General features: G+C 42.8%; 1 protein-coding gene across 3 annotated transcripts in view; it reads left to right on the top strand.

Annotated features, from left to right (window-relative positions):
- The window catches only part of prickle2a (prickle homolog 2a), a 152629-nt gene extending 137712 nt beyond the window's left edge, over positions 1–14917 (top strand). For 2 of the 3 annotated variants that reach the window (XM_059502947.1, XM_059502948.1), the window contains exons 7-8: positions 12727–13662; positions 13823–14917. In XM_059502947.1, coding sequence (XP_059358930.1) covers positions 12727–13662; positions 13823–14727 — 1841 coding nt within the window. In that variant the 3' untranslated portion in view covers positions 14728–14917. The remainder of the gene's footprint in view (positions 1–12726; positions 13663–13822) is intronic. The other variant, XM_059502949.1, reaches the window with a different exon arrangement.
- The last annotated feature ends 7701 nt before the right edge of the window (positions 14918–22618 follow it).

Raw genomic sequence — 22618 nt, 5'->3', positions numbered from 1 at the left:
TTTTCTGGAGGTAATAGATTTTTTGCTTGATAGATGCTTCCTTTTTGCAGTGGCTTTCCACCCTGTTGCACGAAGAAGAGAAGCGACTGAGTCAGGAGAGAGAAGATCTGAGTCCTGGGAGCACTCAATGAGGAAGTGGAAAAGTGGTTCGTGGCTGAGATCGGGAGGTGCTTGAATATTGAAACTGTACAAGGTGGACAGGATTTTCACTTCGAGGCATTTGTTGATGCTGAGATTAATCTTTCCTACGAGAGCTGTGCCTGCGAGGGAGCCCTCGATCCTGCTCATCCTGATTAGGAATTTCTTCAAGCGTTTCTTTGAAGATCAGGGGATCTTCTGTGATATCTGAGCTGTCCATGAATAGTCAAGTCAAGTCAAGTCACCTTTATTTATATAGCGCTTTTTACAAAAAAGATTGTCAAAGCAACTGAACAACATTAATTAGGAAAACAGTGTGTCAATAATGCAAAATGAAAGTTAAAGGCAGGTCATCATTGAATTCAGTGATGTCATCATTCAGCTCAGTTGAGCTGAAATAGTATCTGTGCAATCATTTGCAATCAAGTCAATGATTTTGCTGTAAATTAAGTGTCCCCAACTAATCAAGCCAGAGGCAACAGTAGCAAGGAAGCAAAACTCCATTGGTGAAAGAATGGAGAAAAAACCTTGGGAGAAACCAGGCTCAGTCGGGGGGCCAGTTCTCCTCTGGCCAGACAAAACCAGCAGTTCAATTCCAGGCTGCAGCAAAGTCAGTTTGTGCAGAAGAATCATCTGTTTCCTTTGGTCTGTCCCGGTGGTCGTCAGAGATAAGGTCTTTACAGGGTATCTCTATCTGGGGCTCATCCAGTTGTCCTGGTCTCTACTGTCTTTCAGGGATGTAGAGGTCCTTCCTAGGTGCTGATCCACCATCTTGGCTGTATACGTACTGGATCCGGGTGATTGCAGTGACCATCTGATCTGGATACAGACTGGATCTGGTGGCTACGGTGACCTCGGAATAAGAGAGAAACAGACTAATATTAGTGTATATGCCATTCTTCTAACGATGTAGCAAATACATCGGGTGTTATGGGAAGTGTTCCCAGTTCAGGTTTACCTAATCAATGCAGCCTAAATATATTTTAATGAATTTGGATATTAGAAGCGTATTAGTGTGTTATGTGTAAGGCAGGTTAAAGAGGTCTTTAATTTAGATTTAAACTGCAAGTCTGTGTCTGCCTCCCGAACAATGTTAGGTAGGTAGGTTATTCCAGAGTTTAGACGAAAAGCATAGGAATTAATAGGAAAAGCATCTGTCTCCCGCAGTTGATTTTGATATTCTAGGTATTATCAAATTGCCAGAGTTTTGAGAACACAGCGGACATGAAGGACTATAATGTAAAAAGAGCTCATTCAAATACTGAGGTGCTAAACCATTCAGGGCTTTATAAGTAATAAGCAAGATTTTAAAATCTATACAATGTTTAATAGGTAGCCAGAGCAGTGTTGACAGAACCAGACTAATATGGTCATACTTCCTGGTTCTAGTAAGAACTCTAGCAGCTGCATTTTTAACTACTGTAGATGGAGTTTTTTTATATTAAGCATGCAGAACAACCACCCAATAAAGCATTACAACAATCTAACCTTGAGATCATAAATGCATGGATTAACATTTCTGCATTTGACATTGAGAGCATAGGTCGTAATTTAGATATATTTTTGAAATGGAAAAATGCAGTTTTACAAATGCTAGAAATGTGGCTTTCTAAGGAAAGATTGCTATCAAATAGCACACCTAGGTTCCTAACTGATGACGGACAATTGACAGAGCAGCCATCAAGTCTTAGACAGTGTTCTAGGGTAATACATGCAGAGTTTTAAGTCATATAATTAAAAAAAAAATTTTCAGAATTTAGCAGTAAGAAATTACTCGTCATCCAGTTTTTTTTATATCGACTATGCATCCCGTTAGTTTTTCAAATTGATATGTTTCGCAGGGCCGTGAAGAAATATAGAGCTGAGTATCATCAGCATAACACTGTGTTTCCTGATGATATCTCCCAAAGGTAACATGTAAAGCTTGAAGAATAACGGCCCTAGTACTGAGCCTTGAGGCAGTGTAGAGAAGTGCTTGTTGTTTGTCGTTTCTCCGATCAAAAATAACCTTTCGGTCACACACTTGAGGTATTCGGCCAATCACAATGCACTGGATAGCTGGACAATCAGAGCACACCTTGCTTTTCAGAACGATGAGCTTTGTAAAAAAATTATGCATTTCAGAAAGGTGTGGCATAGATGAGCATCAATAATGTACAGTGTGTGAAAAATAATATATTTTTTTAAACTTAAACGACATAAACACATTTCATTACACCGAATACACAAAATAATGTTCTTTTTAGCAATGTCATATGACCCCTTTAAAAGCATAGAGTCTTTAATAGAGTGTTGTTTTACACTAATATTGAGAAATAATAACCAAAGTATGTTATAGACCGGAGTGCCCAATAGCTCAATAAGTCGATAACTTAAAACTAAAATATAATCTATTCACTAATGTTATGACTAATATTTAAAAATATGTAGTATTTAAATAATGTGTGTGTGTGTATATATATACAGCACCACCTCTCTACACATTCTGTGTTTCTGAGCAGCACACCATTTCTCATCACACTGTGTGAAATACAGACTGAAAGGTGGCTCAAAACCACTGTATGAGCGTATGATACGCAAACTACAGCTCTCTATCTTTTGCTGTAGTGTCTCAGTAGTAAATATCAGTTTACATTTCCAATTATTAGTTTTGCCATTAATAAATAATATTCCAGTGAGATTTTATTTAAAAAAAATTTGCACAAGGAGTCTGACAACAGTCAGTGCCCCACACAGAGATCTGATCTCACTAGTGATCCGCGGGTCATCTCATAACCCGCGGGCCCCGCGGGTATTGGCACTTTATTGTGGGGCGGGTCACTAAAAACAAAATTTGTAAAAATCCATTTATGTTGCATAGAATTTAGTGGTGGAAAGTTTTATTCTTTCTAGAGATTCGTTGATTTTCAGTTCATTCACCAAAATGATTCATTTACTGATTCGTTCAGTGACCATTTCTTCATATTACACAAATACGCCAGCAGTTGGCGAAAAAGAGTGTCTTATGTGTTAAGTCAACGAATGTATTTACTTGTGACAAAAACCGATTTGGCTTTATTAAAGTGTGTGCATGATCGCATTAAATATATAGTTAAATAAATTGTTCAGGTTAACAAAGCACGATGTTTTATCGGGGATTAAACGTGGACTTCTTGACAGGATGAAACAGTTCACAGAGCTGTTCACGAGCTGCGCATGTGCTGCTATTAGTGGGAGGAACTTCATTGAATGAGAAATGAGTCTTTTACTGTCTATGGTCAGTGGATTACGTAAACGATAACGATTCGTTCACCTAAAAGATTTGTTCACGAACGAACCATCATAGTGCAATTACCTATAGCCTATATTGATAAGTTTACGATACGAAGATCTAAGTAGCAACGTAACTTCCATGATGTCCCCAATGCGCGGGTCAAGAAATTTTACTTTATTTGCGGGGCAGGCTGGGGCGGGCCAAATCATTTCATAAAAGCGGGACCCGCGGGTTAGAAAAAACCCCGACCCGCGCATCACTAGATCTCACCATTACCCAGTCTGTCTGGAATACCATAAAGAAACAGAACAAACTGAGACAGACTAAATCCAGAAGTGTGGCAATGTCTCCAAGATACTTAAAGAAACCTACCTGAAAAAAACAAATGAAAAACAATGCAAGTGCAACTAGGATGAAAAGTTTTTTTTTGGCTGCTGTCCGACTCCTTGTGCTAACAAAAATCTCAATGGATTATTTCAATTAATGTTTAAAATAATGTTTGGAAATGTAAACTGATATTTCCTACTGACACACAGAAGATACAGCAGAAGATATAAATAAAAATATTTTGCACAGTACTATATATATATATATATCAGATTAATGGATGAATGAAAAACTGGCTTTAATTTAGATACATGAAACACCGGATGAATTCTCCTGTATGCCGGAGGAAGTTTGAGGCGGACTGCCACCGGACTAATAATCTTGGTGACAGTAAATGGGCCAATAAATTTGGGCACAAACTTATTACTGACGGATCGAAGAGGAATATTTTTTGATGAAAGCCACACTTTTTGACCTACAACGTAGACGTGAGGTTTCGACCAGTGGCGGTCGGCCTGAACCTTAGTGTGCGCCCCCACCCGGATTAGGGTCAATCTGGCCAAAACCGTTGTTTAACAAGAAACTTGGTACGATTAACCCCAGGATGGCAAGCTACCTTGGAATAATGACCCCATCTGATAATTTTGGACCTTAAAGCCTCTGGCACAAACAACGACCCGGTGGGCATCCAGGCGGGGGGCGTTACCCCTTGAGAGGCCGTGTGAACCTTTTACTCGATCTCCCGTGTGACTGCAGAAGTAAACACTTTCTGCAGTACACGGGTTTCGGAAAAAGACGGGCGATCCGAAACATCAAAAATAAGAGATAATGCGTCCGGTTTGATATTCTTAGAACCTAGACAATAAGAAATAGAAAAATCTAAACGACCGAAAAAAAGAGCCCACCGAGCCTACCTAGAGTTTAATCTTTTAGCGGACTTGATGTATTCAAGATTTTTGTGATTGGTCCAAACAACAAAAAGAACCCCCGAACCTTCCAACCAATGACGCCACTCTTCCGAAGCGAGCTTGACTGCCAACAGCTCTCTGTTACCAATGTCATAATTACACTCGGCGGGGGACAAACGGTGAGAAAAATACGCGCAAGGTTGCACCCTCCCGTCCGTGAGGGAATGCTGGGATAGAACCAACCCCCACCTCTGACGCATCAACCTCCACCACCAACTGCCGGGAAGGATCAGGGGCAATAAAGATGTGAGCTGAAACGAAACAGCCTTTGAGTTTTGAAAATGCAGCTTCCGCTGCACTAGACCACCTGAAAGCAGTCTTGATGGAGGTTAAGGAAGTCAAAGGAGCGGCTAGCTGGCTGAAATTGCGAATAAACCGCAAGTAGAAATTGGCAAAGCCCAGAAACCTCTGCAGGGCCTTACGAGACTCTGGGGTTGGCCAATTCACCACAGCCTGGATCTTGTCAGAATCCATGCGCACCCCCTCGGCCGAGACGATGTAGCCCAAAAAAGGAACAGACTGTGCATGGAAAAATCATTTCTCTGCCTTGACAAAAAGCCCATTCTCTGACAGTAATTCTATAGCACAGTCATAGGGATGATGCGGAGGTAGAGAAGCAACCCGAGACTTACTGAATACTCTCTTCAGGTCGAGGTACTCACGTGGCACGTTAGACAGGCCAGTGTGATCATCCTGAAACACAGAACAAGACACAGGAGAACATGCAGACAACAGACATGAAGCATGACAATATTCACTCCAGGACAAGACAGTATTTTTTCCCCAGTTTAAGTGGGGATTATGGAGCACCAGCCAGGGATGCCCCAAAACCACAGGGGCAGCAGGAGTGTCAGTAAGGAGAAAGTTAATGTTCTCAGAGTGTTGTCCAGAGATGATGAGTTTTAATATATATATATATATATATATATATATATAAAATAAAAGCATGGTTAATTTTTGTAAGAGAAAAACATGACTCATGTTCAGTATTGGGATTTTTCTATAGAGATATTGTAGTGATGTACTACTTGTGACATGTAGGCAATTTAGAAATAATAATTTTGTTAAATCTTGAGTATTAAAGTCATGAGAGAGATAGATATCAGGCCAGAATGAAGAGACTGAAAAGAAAAATTATATATATATATATATATATATAATTAAATGTAAATGTAAATACGGAAATGCATTCCCATTTTACATATTGCATTGTCATTTTGCATATTACATTCCAAATTGAATATTGCTACCCATATGCTTCCATATGAATCCAAAGACAATGGTTACTATTGTTAAACCATGGTAACCACAAATTTATTTACTTAAAAATAAATACAAATGGTAATCCATTTTTTTGCCAAATGGATTACCATTTGTATTTATTTTTAAGTAAATAAATTTGCATTTTCATTCAATTTCATTCAATGAATGTTGCAAAATTCAATGTGCACACTGAAAATGCATTCCGAACCGATCACGTCTCCGCCCCCTCGCGCCACGTCAATCACTGCATGAACAAGACGGGGCTTGCAGAAGGTCAAGAGACTCAAGACTCAATGATGTGGTGGTCATGGAGTAAACATGTTTACAATCCTTTTTTTAAAAATGCCAGGTAGCCGGTGTTTCGTATGCGTTTGGGCAATCAACGTACACTTACATCACTGGTAGTTCCTATAGAACTTTTAGAATTTTATGGTGTGTCATGTGTCTATGATCAAAGAAGGCTGTGGAAATAAAACTGCATTGTTAATATTTTTGATGTATTATTATTCAAAAATTACAAAAATCTAACCTTTCATTGGAGAATAAGAATTCAAAATGGGGGAAATATCATTATGAAATAAATGTTTTTCTCTAATACACATTAAACACAATTAACGGTTCTATTTTATTCGATACTTTTTGAAACCTCCATTTGCCAAAATAGTATAGGAGTTTTCTCCTAGAATGCCTAATGAGGTTAGAGAACACCTGACAAGAGATCAGAAACCATTCCGTCATCAGAATAACTCCACATCCTTCAGATTCCCAGCTCCATGATGGACGTGCTTCTCCTCTTAAGTTCACCACACTCATATTCTACAGGGTTCAGGTCAGGGAACTGGAATGGCCATAGCAGAAGTTTAGTTTAGTGCTCAGTGACCCATTTCTGTGTTGTTTTTAAGGTTTGTTTTTGGATTATTGTCTGGTTGGAAGATCCAAACATGGCCCATTATAAGATTTCAGTCACTTTTAGATTTTTTATCTGTTGGTATTTGATAAAATCAAAGATGCCATGTGTCTAAACAAGATGTCCAGGACCTCCAGCTCAAATATAGGCCCACAACATCAAAAATACAGCAGTATATTTCATTGTACACAAGAGGTACGTTTTATCCCTGTGTTCACCAAACCCACCTTGAGTGTTTTTGCTGCTAAGAGGCTAAATTTTTAGTTACATCTGACCATAGGGGCCAATCCCATTTGAAGTTCCAGTCATGTCTATCAACAGAATATGCTGGAGTTTGTTTTTTGGTGAAAGCATTTTCTTTTCTTGATTATTATTTTTTATGCCAAGAGCTGGGTTAATATAGGACAGAACCCATCTTGGGTTAATTTTACCAAGCAAACTGGGTTATTTAAACCAGCTTAATGGATTGATTTAACCCAGCTATGGTTTATTCATTTTTACTATATTACTATTTCTGTTATTCTGATACCACTGCAACTGCGCTGCGACACACTTGTTCTCGGGCCCGAGCTAGAGTCGTATTCGGCGGGGAACTGCTCACGGCTAAGACAGCCACCCTGCGTTTCAGTCATAGCTGAAATACACTGCGACTGCCTTTATAACCTGCCCATAAAACAAACAGTAAACAGCTCTGAGGAAATATTTTAACATCTAAAGTATTTCTATTCTTTATCTTTATGAATAAAATTGTTTATTTTATGCAAAGCATCAGGCTTTTTCATCACGTGAAAAGAACGCAACACTCGTTAAAGGTGATTCATACCACGTGCCATGTTGCTTTGCATAAAATTTAACAATATACTGCACAGTAATGATTTTATAGATAAAATAATATGTATACAAACCTGTATTTTACAGACGAATTCATCAAATCTGTCATAGGCACCTCACCGCAGGCACTACATTTTCCCCTCATTCCCCCTTTGACGGAGGGTGGTTAATTGAATGAATCTTCAAAATCCCACACCGCTGGATCTGATCGGAATTTAGTCAAAACACCACGGATCTACCATGTCTCTGCTGAACTACCAGAGTCTCTCCACGTCTCTGCTGAACTACCAGAGTCTCTCCACGTCTCTGCTGAACCACCAGAGCCTTTCCTCGTCTCTGCGGAACTTCCAGAGCCTCGTCACGTCTCAGCCGAACTCTCTGAGCGCTCGACTTATCCTGTCGTGGCCACGGAGGCCACCCTTAACCTGTTCATGTTCTCTGTCAGACTTGCCTAACCAGACTTGCTCTCCTGTGTCATCGATCCCACTGTGGTGGTCTTCGGCGCCGCCCTGGTGGGCTCCTGTCCCGACCGCATGGCTGTGGTGGTCTTCTGCGCCGCCCTGGTGGGCTTCTGTCTCGACCGCAGGGCTGTGGAGGTCTTCTGCGCCGCCCTGGTGGGCTTCTGTCTCGACCGCATGGCTGTGGTGGTCTTCTGCGCCGCCCTGATGGGCTTCTTCCTCGACCGCACAGAGGTGGTGATCTTCTGCGCCGCCCTGGTGGGCTTCAGTCTCGACTGCATGTCTGTGGTGGTCTTCTGCGCTGCCCTGGTGGGCTTCGGTCTCGACCGCACGGATGTGGTGGTCTTCTGTGCCCCCCTGGTGGGCTTCTGTCTCGACCGCACGGCTGTTGTGGTCTTCTGTGCCGCCCTGGTGGGCTTCAGTCTCGACCGCATGGCTGTGGTGGTCTTCTGTGCCCCCCTGGTGGGCTTCTGTCTCGACCGCACGGCTGTGGTGGTCTTCTGCGCCGCCCTGGTGGGCTTCGGTCTCGACCGCACGGATGTGGTGGTCTTCTGTGCCCCCCTGGTGGGCTTCTGTCTCGACCGCACGGCTGTGGTGGGCTTCTGTCTCGACCGCACGGATGTGGTGGTCTTCTGCGCCGCCCTGGTGGGCTTCTGTCTCGACCGCATGGATGTGGTGGTCTTCTGTGCCCCCCTGGTGGGCTTCTGCCTCGACCGCAAGGATGTGGTGGTCTTCTGCGCCGCCCTGGTGGGCTTCAGTCTCGACCGCATGGCTGTGGTGGTCTTCTGCGCCACCCAGGTGGGCTTCGGTCTCGAACCGCAAGGATGTGGTGGTCTTCTGCGCCGCCCTGGTGGGCTTCAGTCTCGACCGCATGGCTGTGGTGGTCTTCTGCGCCGCCCTGGTGGGCTCCTGTCTCCACCGCATGGCTGTGGTGGTCTTCTGCGCCGCCCTAGTGGGCTTCTTCCTCGACCGCACAGAGGTGGTGATCTTCTGCGCCGCCCTGGTGGGCTTCAGTCTCGACTGCATGGCTGTGGTGGTCTTCTGCGCTGCCCTGGTGGGCTTCGGTCTCGACCGCACGGATGTGGTGGTCTTCTGTGCCAAGAAATTCCCCATAGGCACATGTGGTGGTCTTCTGCGCCGCCCTCGGGGGCTTCTGTCTTGACTGCACGGCTCCAGTTCCACCCTTATTCTCCCGGGATACTTGCCCTGTCGGCTCGGCCCTGGGCCCCGAACTTTCTGTTCCCTCCTGGTCTTGTGTTTTGTTTTTTTTTGTTTTCTCTCTGTTCCCTCTGTAGACCTGGCCCTCCGTCCCTTCCCCTGATCCTCCGCCGGTCCATCTCCCTCCTGGTCTCCTTGTTTTTGTTTTTTGCACTTCCTGTCTCTGTTTCCCTCTATTACCTGGCCCTCCGTCCCTCCCCCTGGTCCTCCACCGGTCCATCTCCCTCCTGGTCTCCTTGTTTTTGTTTTTTGCACTTCCTGTCTCTTTTTCCCTCTATTGCCTGGCCCTCCGTCCCTCCCCCTGGTCCTCCGCCGGTCCACCTCCCTCCTGGTCTCCTTGTTTTTGTTTTTATGCACTTCCTGTTTCTGTTTCCCTCTGTTGCCTGGCCCTCCTTCCCTCCCCCTGCTCCTCCGCCGGTCCACCTCCCTCCTGGTCTCTGTGTTCCTTGGTTTGTTCTTGTGTTCGGGTGGAGCATCTGGTAGCTGCTCCGTAGAGGAGGGGGTAATGTCACGGTGTCTGGTCTGTTTCCATGGGTGTCCACTAGTGGTCTCACTTCCCCATAGGCACCTCACCGCAGGTACTACATTTCCCACAAAGCCTTGTCCCTTCATCACGGTAATTGCACACCTGTTAATTGCACTCAGGTGTCTTCACTTTCATCATCATTATCCCGTCTATTTAAACCGGTCTGTTTTCTGTCTGTTTCATGGAGTTCTTATTTTCCATCACCTGGTTTCCTCGTGTTCTCTCTAGTTTCGAGTTTCTTGGTTCCTGTTTGTTTGTTTCTGTACTGATTTGTGGTTATGACCCCCTGCTTGTTTTGATTCAGATTTTTGGATTACCCAATAAACAAACACTCTTGGATCTCCCGTCTCCTGTGTCCCGATCGTTACACAAATCGATGGCGCTCAGAACTGCTCTCTCCAGAAGAGAAGCAAAATTACAGCGATAACTAACTCAACTGCTGGGTTACGTTTGACCCTAGATCTGAGTAATACAAAAACTATCCAAACACTGAAAAAATAACCCTAAAAAATTACTCAAAAGGCTCAACCCAGCATTTGGGTTAAAAAAAAAATAACCCAGAAAAACATCCTCCTCAACATGCATTAAGACGATAATAGACACATTTCTTCTTTCAGGCATGTTGTTAGGAACTTCTTAATTTTTTTTTTCCTGATGGTGAAAATGGGAATTTTCACTTCTCTAGCTTTTTTCTTAAAGCCACTTTCTAATTTGTGAAGCTCAATTATCTTTTATTGCACATCAGAAATATACTATTTGGTTTTTCTCATTGTGATGGGTGATTCATTCAGAATTTGGCTATTTATATTTCTGTGAAACAGGAAGCCATGGCTAGATAATTTCATGTTCATAATCACGCTGGTGTGCTCAAAATTGTGAATATGAATAGGAATATATTTCTGATATATTTTACTCATAATAATTTCTATGGGGTACCAGTAATGGCAGCACTGTTTGCGTGAATTAGAAATCATAACGTTATGCAGCGTATTTAATTGTTTAAGTCCTATTCACGATTTTAATCATCATAAAGTAACCAGCAACATCCACCCCTTCCTCTTCTCATCGAAGACATGCGCTGCAGTACTAAACACTCTTTTGCTGTTGGTGCTTACAATGATTTTTGCCTCTTTCACGGACAGTTTTAAATGCTTCCATACTGTCGTCATGTTTGCTGCATTAGTGCTGCATTAGTGTTTGATTGTGTCACGTCATTGTTCGGTACAATTTGTTCGGTCTTTTTGCTTATTCACTCAATTTTATATTATTTATATTGCAATATGACACTTTTTTTTATCATGTTAAAATTTATACCGGCATTATCGTGGATGGTATGGCAAAACCCTAATATATTAGCTACATGTGAAATTAAAATAAAAACCCACACAAAATTCACAAACACTGGGGAAGTCGTGGCCTAATGGTTAGAGAGACAGACTTGTCACCCAAAGGTTGTGGGTTTGAGTCTTGTACCATCAAGGATTGAAAGTGGGGGGAGTGAATGTACAGCAAAGCACTGAACCCTCAACTGCGCCCCAGACACTGCAGCACTGACTGTGTTCACAGTGTGTGTGTGTGTGTGTGTGTGTGTGTGTGTGCACTTTGGATGGGATAAATGCAGAGCATTATTTCCGAGTATAGATCACCATACTTGGCCACAATACTTTCACTGATACAATAAATTTGCTCATATTTGGATACATATATTTTGCAAACATGTTCACATACTGTATATGTAAGACATTATACTGCATATGTTAAATTATGTGTAGCCAATATTTATATATTAACAAATATATAATTCCATAAATTAAAATATATTAAAATAAATATTTACCTTTATATATTTCTAATATATATATATATATATATATATATATATATATATATATATTATATTTCCATATAAATGTGACTATATTCCCCAATATATGGAAAGCAGTAAATCCTTATGTAATATTCAGTATATTGTCATATATTACTACAATGTATTATTCTTCTATATGATTACCAATATACTGAAAATTCTTTAATATATTGACTGTTCATATATAATAATATAGATTTTCTTTCTGTAAGAGTTACTGTTTGTTATGTTTAGACATCCACTTCTTTCAGAGATTTGTTTCCATTGATCTTTCCAAACCTCCTTATAAGATGCCCTGGCTGTGCCACCAAATTTTATAAGACTGGTTGGCTAGCCAACATTGGCATAAGCTATCACATAAATGTACTTAATATACAATGTCATGCAAAGAGAGATAGTCAAACTATCATAAAAGTGCAATTCTAATTACCTTATCTATCATTAATTAAATTACCTTAGGATTACCTATTGTTATTCTTACCTTATCATGTTATGTCTCTTGTACAATATATTCACAGCTTTGCCGATGCTCACACACATCACTATGGGGTGTGCAAGAGCACCAGCATGAACAGTAAATATCTGGCTGCAGTTCACTACCACTGGTGTCTTATATAAGAAGGGTTTCCTAATTTTCCAGATAGCCCCTTTAAGCATTACTATACTAACAAAAATAAAGGATGTGTACAAAATATATTTATTGAACTCATTTTCATGCATTGTCACACAAAGCTTTGCAACAATGTGCAAAATAGTGTTTTTTTTTACACCAGCTTGTCACTGGGGAAGTACCCTTAAACAGTAGTTAAGATATAAATATGTCTCTTTGAATGTAACACTACACTGCAAAAACTAAACTTTAAAAAAAAAAAAAAAAAAGTGAATTGAGGTTCATTCCAGTACTATTTTTTCATAAGCCAAGAATAATTTTATGTGACGTCTAATGTAATTTTTATCTAATGTGTTTTAGGTATAGACCAAGGTCAAATGGCATATGAAGGTCAACACTGGCATGCCACTGAAGAGTGCTTTAGCTGTGCTCGTTGCAATCAGTCTTTGCTGGGTTGTCCCTTCCTGCCGAAACAAGGTTTGATCTACTGTTCCCGTCTCTGCAGCCAAGGGGATGAACCTGAGTTGTCAGACTCTTCAGACTCTGCTTTCCAGAGTGCCCGTTCCCGTCAGTCACGCCACAGTACTCAGATTGGCAAGAATGGGACAAAAGGCAAAGGTGAAGGTATACGACAAACATCATCTGGCCCTACACCATTGGTTGGTGATGCAGAGCCTCTAGCTGTTCAAATGGATTTGCTGAGCATCTCCAGCCCAGCTCCCAGTCGTACACCCCACCGCACACCAACGAGAACCCCAAGTAGAACACCAAGTCGATCTCCAAGTCTGAATCATGAGCAGTCAGTTTGGGTAAACAGGGATGAGCCTTATACCTATGAGTCTCAACAAAGAGAATCCTCCACATCTTCAAATCCCCATCAGCTACGAAGCCAATGTAGCATACGTAGCGCTTACCCTCCTTCTCCAAATCAGCCACCCAAGATAGTGAGCAGTTCAGAATCTTGGTCCAAAGAACAGCCTGGGGGTAACTCCAAAAAGCCTCCAGCCATGGCAGCTCTGAGGGGCCACTCTTTCAATGAGAACTGGATGCACCATGGTCAAGAACCTGAATTCCATGCTCCTAAGCTCAAAGCACAAATGAGCTTCAATGAAGTACCAAGCCGTAATTCTGGATTTTTGGACAAACGCAGTATAAGCATGCAAGGCTTTCCCAGGGAGATGCGACCACCATTGCTGAGGAGCAGGCACCAATTTGGGCCAAATTATGGTGAACTTACACCAGTACAACAAACACCAAGAGGTTCTACTGACTCACTGGCCCTTTCCTACACTACTGGTATGCATAAATTCAGTTAGGCTGGCACATAAATCATGGTACTTCATATCAATATCTGACAGAAGTATGTTCAAAATGAGACATTAATTGGTTTATTCAAACTGTTACACATTTCATGTAGTATAAGTATTTCTGATCTCTGTCCATTGTTTGTTTTCAGCAGGAAACTCTTTAGATGGGACCAACAGGCGTCAGGAGCACTTCTCTCGATTTTCTATGCCTGACCTGAGTAAAGACTCTGGGGTAAATGTATCTGATAAAGGCACCATGGGTACATTAAACTCATCAATGCAGTTCCGCAGCAGTGAATCCCTGAGCTCTGTCCCAAGACCTCTTGCTGATATTGGCATGCCTGTCAGAATAAGGTACCCTCCTCCACTATACTGGGATTCACCTAGAGGTTTAAGTTTTGAGGATCCAGTCAAAGGTCGCATTGGTCTTGCAGGAAGCATGTCCTGTATGCAGGAAGGTAATACCCAAGCAATGACACCACGGCCAAGACGCACTCAGACACAAGACTCACCCAGACAGCAGCGCCAACGTCAACGTCACCACCGCAAGGGCCACAAAGGTCACAAATACCACTACCGCTCCGGCCGCTCTCGGTCAGACAATGCCCTGCATTTAGCCACGGACAGTCAGAGTTTCCCTGGGGACCCCATTCATAGATTTCACGATGACTTTGAGAGACCATCCTCATCAAGAGTTTCACACAATCAATTTGGAGCAAATTATGGGTATCGACAACAATTCTTTAGGCCTTGTCCTCGAACCACATCTGACCTTACCTTGCAGGATCCTGGAGGTCCACAGATTGGACAGTATATGGGTAGGTATGGAGAAACTGTTGAGGATGAAGATCAGTTTTGCTCAACCTGTTCCTCTTCATCAGAGGTGTCAGAGGATGATGGTTACCTTCTGGGTGAAGTCATTCCTCGGCCAGTGCAGCTACGATACTTCGACAACGAGGAATTACGACATCGTTATAGTCCTACAGTGATGGGTGGTCAAACTCAACTACATACACGCAAACGGCGGAAGAGCAAGAACTGCATCATATCATAAGCAAATGGTAATGTGAGTGTGTGTATCTGAGTGTGTGTATGTGAGAGTGGGTATACAGTATACAACAGAAGTTAGTACAGTGAGTACAAACAGACATGCAGAAAGATACAACGCATATGTTTAAAATTGTAAAAGTTTTTATGTTCACAGGTTATTTTATAACTATGTTTGTGCAATTAGGTTCCTTGGAAAAATCAGTTCAGGGGGAAAGCCTTTGTCAAGATCGGGGTTTGAAGCATACATCTAAACATGACAATAACATTGGCCAGTGACAGCCAATGACATCATTACCGTCATGACCACAGTATAAAAGGGCTCCGGAAGAACATGTCATCCAGCAAGTCATGGCTTCTTCATCTTAACTGACTGTTTATGTTACTATTAAGCTATATGACTAGGAGTGCATGTTACCTTCACCAGAGGCTTTGCTCTGATATCCACAGTTTCACATGGCTTGTGTGTTGTGTGTGTGGTGAAGAGCAAGCACATTCAGCTCTCGAAGGACTTGGATGTGCTCTGCCATCCTAGGAATAGGCATGAATTGAAAGCACTCGACTCATGAAGAGACGGCTTGTGCTCGTTGTGATGCATTTTTGGGACTTCTGAGGGGGAGGTGAATACTTCACCATTTACCCGAGTTTGTAGATAGCATTTGCACAAGTGCATTCGGCTCTTGTGAGATTAGCAATGCATTCGTGGCAGCGGTTTCCATTCTCACTTGATTTCCGAGGTAATGGCTCCCATGGTAGCTGAATGCATTCTGCACGTTGCAGTTGCTCTGAGAATTGTCTGCCCATTGCTTGCAGTTTCCAGTTGATAGGCAGAACATGGAAAGGACCTGATGGGAAATCTTTCCCTATCAGTAATTTCCTTCTGTTTATATAGGAATTGTATAATGTGTATAACTGTCTGCAGATGTTGGACACATTATTTTATCATGTTCTTGTCAGATAACCACATTATATTGCACTCCAGGAGCTCATCTTCATCCCTTCATTTCCCCTGATGCCACCATCCCTCCACCTGACCGAGGTTAGGCAGGAGTTTCCTGCTCTTGCATTGCAGTCTCTCAGGCTGACCTATGTTTTTGGTTAGTTTCTATGTCTCATAGATTTATCTACTGACGGTCCAGACCCAATTGTTTTCTACAGACTTTGCCTTCAAATTATATATCTGTGAGCTTGAATAATGTGTGAGAGCCATGGGTAGTGGGGGTATGATCCATTTCATGTACTCTGTTGCAAGTTTTATTTAAATTCCCTAACTAGCCTTTATCTGCAGTGCTACTTGGTCCTGTTTCTGTTTTTTTGACTTTATTAGGTTTGACCCCCTACTAAGACAGAATATCTCGCTGTTAACTAATTATGGGTGGTTTCACCCGTCAGAAACAATTCCAGGCTGGCTGGTAGCCCTACATCTTCAGCTTCATGTTTTTGGACACGCAGCCTGGGTTTCTGCAAAAGAGCTTCCTAGCATTAGGTCCCCAGTATAATTCTGAATCCTTTTCAAGTTCAAGTTCGAGCTTTATTGTCATTCCACTACATGTGTGGACATACAGTGGAATGAAATGGTGTGTCTCACAGGACAACGGTGCTACATAAATACAGACATACAAAAATTTTGTAAGAGTATAAACCTATACACAACTAACTGACAGATTTTGACTATAAATATACTATTTATAAATTTTTACCTATACTTAAAAATACATAAAAAATACAGACTATATGAATGGTTCACTTAAACACTGTACCTATACACAACTAACCTACTGACAGATTTTGAATATTAATATACTAAATATAAATATTTACCTATACACAGACTGAAAAAGAAAAATATATAGACTATACGAATGCTTCACATGCTAGGGGAAGTCGTGGCCTAATGGTTAGAGAGTCGGACTCCCAATCGAAAGGTTGTGAGTTCGAGTCCCGGGCCGGCAGGAATTGTGGGTGGGGGGAGTGCATGTACAGTTCTCTCTCCACCCTCAATACCACGACTTAGGTGCCCTTGAGCAAGGCATCGAACCCCCAACTGCTCCCCGGGCGCCGCAGCATAAATGGCTGCCCACTGCTCCGGGTGTGTGCTCACAGTGTGTGTGTGTGTGTTCACTGCTCTGTGTGTGTGCATTTCGGATGGGTTAAATGCAGAGCACAAATTCTGAGTATGGGTCACCATACTTGGCTGAATGTCACTTCACTCTCACTCACTCACTCTCATCACATAGTACTGTACATGTGCAAAGAGAAACACTGTAAGTCAAGCAGCTGGCTGGGGAACAGTACAAGATGATTTGTAGTGCATAAGCATGTAAACACACATATAACTGAGTATTTTGTGTTTCAGGAGGTAGGGGGTTTGTGTGGGGTTTCAGAGAAGGGTTAGGGTGATTTGACTTCAGGGCTCTCACAGCCTGGGGGAAAAAAGCTGTTGAGCAGTCTGGATGAGCAGGCTCTGATGCTCCGGTACTGTCTTCCTGATGGTAGGAGCTGGAAGAGACTGTAGGAGGGATGGGCGGGCTCCTTCATGATAGTGTTTGCTTTGATGGATCATTGTGTGAGGAAAATGTCCAGGATGGATTGGAGAGGGTCACCAATGATCTTTGCAGCTGTGTTCTCTGTCCGCTGGAGGGTCTTGCAGTCTGCTGCACTACAGTTCCTGTACCAGACAGTGATGCAGCTGGTCAGCACGCTCTCTATGGTTCCTCTGTAGAATTGGGTGAGGATGGGTGGAGGGAGACTTGCTCTTTTCAGCCGGCAGAGAAAGTGTAGGCGCTGTTGGGCCTTCTTGGAGAGTGACATGGTGTTGGTGGTCCAGGTGAGATCCTCTGTGATGCGCACTTGGAGCTGAACTTGGCAGTGCAGTCTTGGGTCAGCAGTGTGAAGAGCAGTGGGTTGAGCACACAGACAACAAGATATCTGTCAGCTGTTCAGCACACTATCTCAGTACACAGCCATGTATGTTGTCAGGACCTGCAGCCTGGCGTGGGTTAATCCTAGATAGGGTCTTCCTTACGTCAGCTGGAGACATACCTTGTTGTGAGGTATGGGCAGTTTCTGTGCTGGTGTGTCATTCTGCATTTCATACCATGAATCAAAGTGGTTGAGTGCATCCGGGAGGGGTGTGTAGTCAGTGATGGTCTGAAAGGCTTGCCACAGCCTCCATGTGTCTCTGATGTCTGTGAAGTGATTTGTGAGGTAGCTGCCTCTTTAAACATGTTCCAGTCTGTGCACTGAAAGCAGTACTGTAATGTTGAGGTAGCATCATCTGGCCAAACTGTGATGTGTTTTTGAACTGGTTTGGCGTTCAGAAGTGGTCTGAATTCTGGAATTGGCATAACAGAGATGTGATCCAAGTACCCGAGGTGGGGGCAGGATACAGCCTTGTACGCATTATTTTCTGTTGTGTAAATAAAGTCCAGTGTGTTTTTTCTCCTTGTTGCAAAGTTCATATGTTGATAGAACTTTGGCAAAACTGTCTTTAAGTTAGCATGGTTGAAGTCATCGGCTATTATGAAAAAGCCATCTGGGTTTTTTGTTTGTTGTTTGCTGATGGTGCTGTACATCTCATGAAGGGCATTCTTCACTTTAGCAAATGGGAGGACGTAGACTGCGACAATAACAATGGCCGTGAACTCCCGCGGAAGATAAACCATCGATACTTCAAAAAAATAACTCCACCAGCGATGTACAGTGTTTTGTCAGACAGAGGCCTCTTAGATTCTCAGTCATCACCGCGAAAGCTGGGGTTTGTACACACTGCCGATTTCCAAAAGGCTCTGTCGATCATAGATGTTTTTCCAAGTGTTTATCTGATGATTTTGCATTAAGGTGAGACAAAGAAGAGAAAACGAGACTAAAAAAACATAAAAACACAATTTTTGGGACCCGGAGTAGCCGCTGCGTCCGACCGCGCCACCATCTTGGATCTAACCTCCCTGTCACACTGACTTTATATTTGAACCAGTAATCGCCCCTCTGTGGAGTGGACTTGAGCACACTACGTTCCCTGAGGTATGCGTGAGATGTGTTTCTGCTGAAACCCTTCCTGAAAGCTTCAGCTCTGAGGAGCAGTAGCTCTGTATGCATGAATGGTTATCGGGTCCCGCTGTTTCTTCAGATTCTATCAGTCTGGTTAAATATCAGGTAGTTTGGCTGCTTGTTGCCTCCCTGATTAATTGCCCTTGTTTGGTTGAGCCTAGCAGTGCTCCCCTCACATCACAGGGTTACCTTTTAGAATGCCGCTCCCAGTTAAGTGTCTGAGGCCTCCTGAGGCCTAGGGTGAGATTCTGAGATTCTGACAACCTGAGATTATATTGTATTTTTGAATCTCAGGTTGTCAGAATCTCAGAATCTCACACTAGAGGGACCCTCCTTGACCTGAGGGTCATCTGTGAGCTCACTGCCCCCATTTGAGCATCGGAGGGTCCCTTCACACCAGGTCCTCCACTCCCTGGAGTTCCATTTTGAGGCCTTATCAGGTTGTTAGGCCTCTTTCTGCCTCCCTGTTAGGCTAATGTTTTGTTTGAACTTAGCAGTGCTCCCCTCATTCTGGAGGGTCACTGGTGATCACGCCACTCCCAAACTGAACATTTGAGTTTCTCTCTGTCGAGTCGAGTCCTCTGCTACTTGGGGCTCCATTCGCCAGCCACTTCAGGTTGTTAGGCCACATTCTGCCTGCTGTTAGACTGCTTTTTAAACCCCTGGTGGATTGCTTTTTTGGTTGAGCCCAGCAGTGCTCCCCTTGTCCTCAAGGGTCATTATTTGTTTGAGCACAACGCTCCTAATTGAGCATATCAGTTCTCCTTCTCGTTTGTGAGCTTTTTGGAGCTCCATTGAGCAGTTGTCAGTTTGTTACGCCCTTTTTGCCTCCCTGTTAGACTGCTCTAGAAGGAGAGCCTAGAAGTGCTCCCCTTGCTCTTGAGAGTCACCTATGAGAATGCCACTTCCAAATAAGCCCATGAGTTCTCCCCTCGTTGAGTCTTCTGCTCCTCAGAACTCCACTGAGCAGCCATGTCAGGTTGTTAGGCTCCTTCTGTCTACCTGTTTGGCTGCTCTTATGGTTGAACCTACCAGTGCTCCCCTTTTTCCCTGAGGGTCACCTACGAGTTTCTAACCCACTTTTGGAATTCAAGCCCTTCAGCTTTCTCTGGTAACCAGACTATTTTCTGCCTCCCGGCGGGCTGGTCTTATGGTCGAGCTTAAAAGAGCTCCTCTCCCTGATTGCGAGTCCTTTGCTTTTAGAGCTTAGTCTGAAATCCATTTTTATGGTAAGTGCACATGCTAGTTCTCTGTGCACTTCTTTAAAATCCATATTCATGGTAGGTGTGTCCACTAAGCCTTTGCACACCTTTCTGAAAGCCTTTATGGTAAGGGTGACACAATGCTAGCCTCGTGCCCTTCCTCTGAGTTCAGACCTCGGAATCCTAACTTGGGCCCCACTCTACTGACGTTAAATTGACGATACTTGTATGGTTAAGCTTGGTAGTGCTCCTCTTGTTCTTGAGGGTTTCTATGAGAAAGCCGCTCCCGCCTGAGCGCCTGTCATGCCCTCTCTTCTGAGTATCAAGGCCCTGTCTTAAGAAGTATCTTATTGCACAGTACTATTTAAACATAACTGAGCTGGATGATGACATCATTGAATTCAATGATGAATTGTCTTTAACTGAATACTGGTTTGTAATTTAGCCTTTAGGTTGTAAGGCCATTTCTGCCTCCCTATTAGGTTCCTCTCATGGTAGACTCAAGAAATACAAGTGGGCATGATTATCTAGAGTTCTTCACTTTACTTTCTGACTGCTTTAGTCTGGATGGCGAAGCTCCCCTCAGCTTGAGGGTTCTTCAATGAGACACACCACCTTTAGATCCACAGGCGCTAAGCTGAGTATCCTGCTACTCCTGAGCAGTCTCAGTCACATCAAGTACAGGCCCACTGTGGTTTTTGTGACCTTTTTAGTAAAGGTATTTCTAAAATCCATATTTATGGTAAGTGCAACACAGTAGTTCTTTGTGCACTTCTTTAAAATCCATATTCATGGTAGGTGTGTACGTTAAACCTTTGTGCTCCTTTCTAAAATCGTTTATGGTAAGGGTGACGCAATGCTAGCCTCATCCCCATTCTCTGCGTTGGCTCAGGCCCTTGTTCTTACTTTGGGCCCCACTCTCTGTGTTTGTATCTTTTTTTATAAATTTTTAAGCAGGGTGTTTGCTACTTAGTTCCCAGAGTATCATGTGATCCTCTGGTAGCTCGTTTTAAGAGCAGAGGCTAGCCCCCTGGATAATAGGCCAAGATATGGGTTTAGGTGAGCCTTGAAACTCAGCCACTTCCCCTTAAGGAATCATTTTATTCTGATTCCAAGCATTGAGCTTTGCCGTGGGCTCAGACTTCCTCAAGCCAGCCCCTCAAAGGTAAGTTATTTGGTGCATAACTCAGGCATTTGGCCATAGGGGATGATGTCACTGTCAGCCGTCAAAGCGTCCTAGGGGCAACTCCCTTAACTTGGTTGAGTTAGTACTTAGTGCTCTCCTTAGTATTGGCATGCACTCCCCTCAGCATATCAACATAGGTATACAGTTCCCCAAAGTGACCTCTAGAGGATGCTGTTCGAAGTTCCCTCGGAAGGGAAGGTCTCAAGTTATATTGGTAACCATGGTTCCCTGAGAAGAGAACGAGACACTGCATCCTCTAGACTCCTCACCGTGCTGAGACATAAGCTTCAAATGTAGAAGCCGATGACATGTTCTCCCGGCACCCTTTTATACTGTGGTCACGCCAGTAAAGTAACCATAGGTTGTCGCCGGCCATTTTTATTGTTGTGTTTAGATGTATGCTTCAGACCCCGGTCTTCCAGAAGGCATTTGCCCAAAGTGACCTCTAGAGGACGCAGTGTCTCGTTCCCTTCTCAGGGAACCATGGTTACCAATATAACTTGAGACCTTCCCTTCCGAGGGAACTTCGAACTGCATCCTCTAGAGGTCACTTTGGGGAACTGTATACCTGTATATTGTAACATAGGTAACCTGAGACGTTTTGTTTCAATGACCACATATTTTCCAACTTGTGTGTCTGTCATTACATATGTAGAGTACATCAGGACTAAAGGTACACTGGGGTAAAAAGCACATTTGACTTAATTCTTCTTTACACTACTAGATGGCACAAAAATTAACTTCAGCACTTTCCTTAACATCTTACAGGTTTGACTATACACATGGAAATTTGGCAGAAAGAAACACAGAAATTCTGGGCTACTGTGATCTAATATTCATAAATTTGTTGTGTTCTGTTTATTTATATACTGTTGTAGATTTATGTATCAAATGATAATAAATTAAATTGACTATATAATTTGTTTAAGATAATTAAAGCTGTTGGCACCGATGGCCTTGTTCTTAGTGTGCCGATTTATACAGCACATCTGCTCACGGTGACCTGAGTTTTATTCTCGTCTCGACACAATACTCATCTGTCCACTGTCCCATCTAAATATAACTTGGTAAAAAATGCTGTTGTCCCTGCTTTTGGTGATAAAGGTACAATAATTAACATGATGACATGGTTAGATTCAGATGATAAATACAATATACTGTACTGGGTGTCCTAACAGATAATCACCATATTTATAAAACCATCATATTTAAAAAATATGGTATAAATGTATGTATGTATATATGCAAGGTGTTTTGTTTTTCTTTGGCAATCTGACACTTTGGAAGTAGCGATAAACACAGTTTTCTTAAGATGTGCCTTTAGCCTTGTTGTACCCTATTCACCTGGGCCTGTATTTTCAACAAACTTTTCTAAAGTAATAATTTTTGCACATAAGAGGAAATGCACTACATATAGAAATAACACTATTGTTGACAGGTGACAATTTTTTATGCACAGC

This window comes from Carassius carassius, chromosome 21, assembly GCF_963082965.1.
Source record: "Carassius carassius chromosome 21, fCarCar2.1, whole genome shotgun sequence".
NCBI classification, from domain to species: domain Eukaryota; kingdom Metazoa; phylum Chordata; class Actinopteri; order Cypriniformes; family Cyprinidae; genus Carassius; species Carassius carassius.
Note: the sequence above shows the minus strand (reverse complement) of the source record. Positions and strands in the feature narration are given on the sequence as shown.